The sequence below is a fragment of the Mustela erminea genome, chromosome 9 (genome assembly GCF_009829155.1).
Source record: "Mustela erminea isolate mMusErm1 chromosome 9, mMusErm1.Pri, whole genome shotgun sequence".
Classification (NCBI taxonomy): Eukaryota; Metazoa; Chordata; class Mammalia; order Carnivora; family Mustelidae; genus Mustela; species Mustela erminea.
This window is the reverse complement of record NC_045622.1, coordinates 60784935-60786502: the sequence shown is the minus strand read 5'-3', so window position 1 is coordinate 60786502 and position 1568 is coordinate 60784935. Positions and strand designations below refer to the sequence as shown.

The following is a 1568-nucleotide window of genomic DNA, read 5'->3' as shown; positions in this document are numbered from 1 at the left end:
GGATCTAAGCTTAGCTAAAGAGAAGACACAGAATAATGGGGAGGATTCTCACCCTTTCCCATCAGGCATTCTACTCCCAAACACTGCTGCCTCCAGAACACCTTCCTTTTCCATCAGCGCTTTCCCTTTGTCCAGTTACATGGGGTGGGTGAGCAGAGTGGGCAGCAAAGGTGACGTTGCCTTATCTGCCAACTCTAAAGGAATTCCAGTAGCAAATAAAAGTCTGGCTACTACTACCTACTCTAAAGGAAATCTAAAACAGAGGTGAGATTATTAAAATGTGGGTGGTATGTGCCTATGTTTTCCAAGTGTTGTCACAGAACTCTTATTTCTGTACAAATATCTTCACAACCCTCTCTCGGATCTGCTTGGTCCTGACTCCATAGATGACTGGGTTCAGGGCAGGTGGGACAACCACATAGAGATTAGCCAAAAGGATGTGGATATAGCGGGGAATGTTTCGACCAAAACGATGCGTCATAAAAGAAAAAAATGCTGGTGTGTAAAAGCACAGCATGACACAGACATGAGAACCACAGGTATTGAGAGCCTTTAGGCGGGCGTCCCGAGAAGGAAGGCGGAAAACAGCTTGAAGGATAAGCACATAGGAGGAGGCAATCAGGATCACATCCACAATGATGTTGGAAATCACCATGAGCCCATAGATAATGTTGACCTTGATGGGTGCACAGGCCAACCGGGCAAGACCCATGTGCTCACAGTATGTATGAGGGATGATATGATGCCCACAGAAGGGCAGCCTCAGGATGAGAAACACAAACGGAGTCACCAGAATTAAGTTTCTTCCAACAACAACAGAGGCCAGGATGCCAATGGTTTTATGCGTGAGGATCATGGTGTACTGGAGGGGGTTGCAGATGGCGACAAAGCGATCATAAGCCATGGCCACCAGGAGAACAGTCTCCATGCCTGTGAACATGTGGATAAAGAACATTTGAGCAAGGCAGCCCCCAAAGCTGATCTCTTGGAGCTTGAACCAGAAGATGCCCAGCATTTTGGGGATGGTGGATGTGGACAGACCCAGATCGATCATAGACAACATGGCCAGGAAGTAGAACATGGGCTGGTGGAGACTGTGTTCGGTCTTGATCACAAAAAGAATGGTGATGTTCCCCACGAGGGCAATCAGGTACACGATACAGAATGGGAAAGCAATCCAGATGTGGACAGTTTCGAGTCCTGGGATTCCTAGCAGGTGAAAGAAGGGGGGATGGAATTGGGTGTCATTGGTGGAAGCCATGCTCTGAGGAAGTGTCACTGAATTCCTGTCAAAGTGTCGGGATCTTATTCTCTTTATGGTCTTTTTCTTATCAAGGTCCTAAGAAATGGAAAGAACTTTAATTCATATGCTAGAGGCAAGGCAGAAGAGGTTGGTTACAAACATTAGACAGTCTCTTCTTTCCAGAGGGTAACTCAATAAAGTAGTGCTCTTCATACACATTATTATTCTGAGATTCATTATAGGGCTATTAAGTGTGCCTTTAGGTTTTGTAATAATGTGAGATCTTTGAAGAAACTGACAGTATTTCACATTATAATGTATACTT

The 1568-nt window shown here is 45.3% G+C and overlaps 1 protein-coding gene across 1 annotated transcript; it reads right to left on the bottom strand.

The window, feature by feature from the left end:
• Window positions 1-325: 325 nt before the first annotated feature.
• LOC116599404 (olfactory receptor 52E4) lies at window positions 326-1276 on the bottom strand. Its single transcript, XM_032359217.1, has one exon. It carries the CDS (start codon window positions 1259-1261, stop codon window positions 326-328), a length of 936 nt encoding a protein of 311 aa, XP_032215108.1. The 5' UTR covers window positions 1262-1276.
• Window positions 1277-1568: the final 292 nt, after the last annotated feature.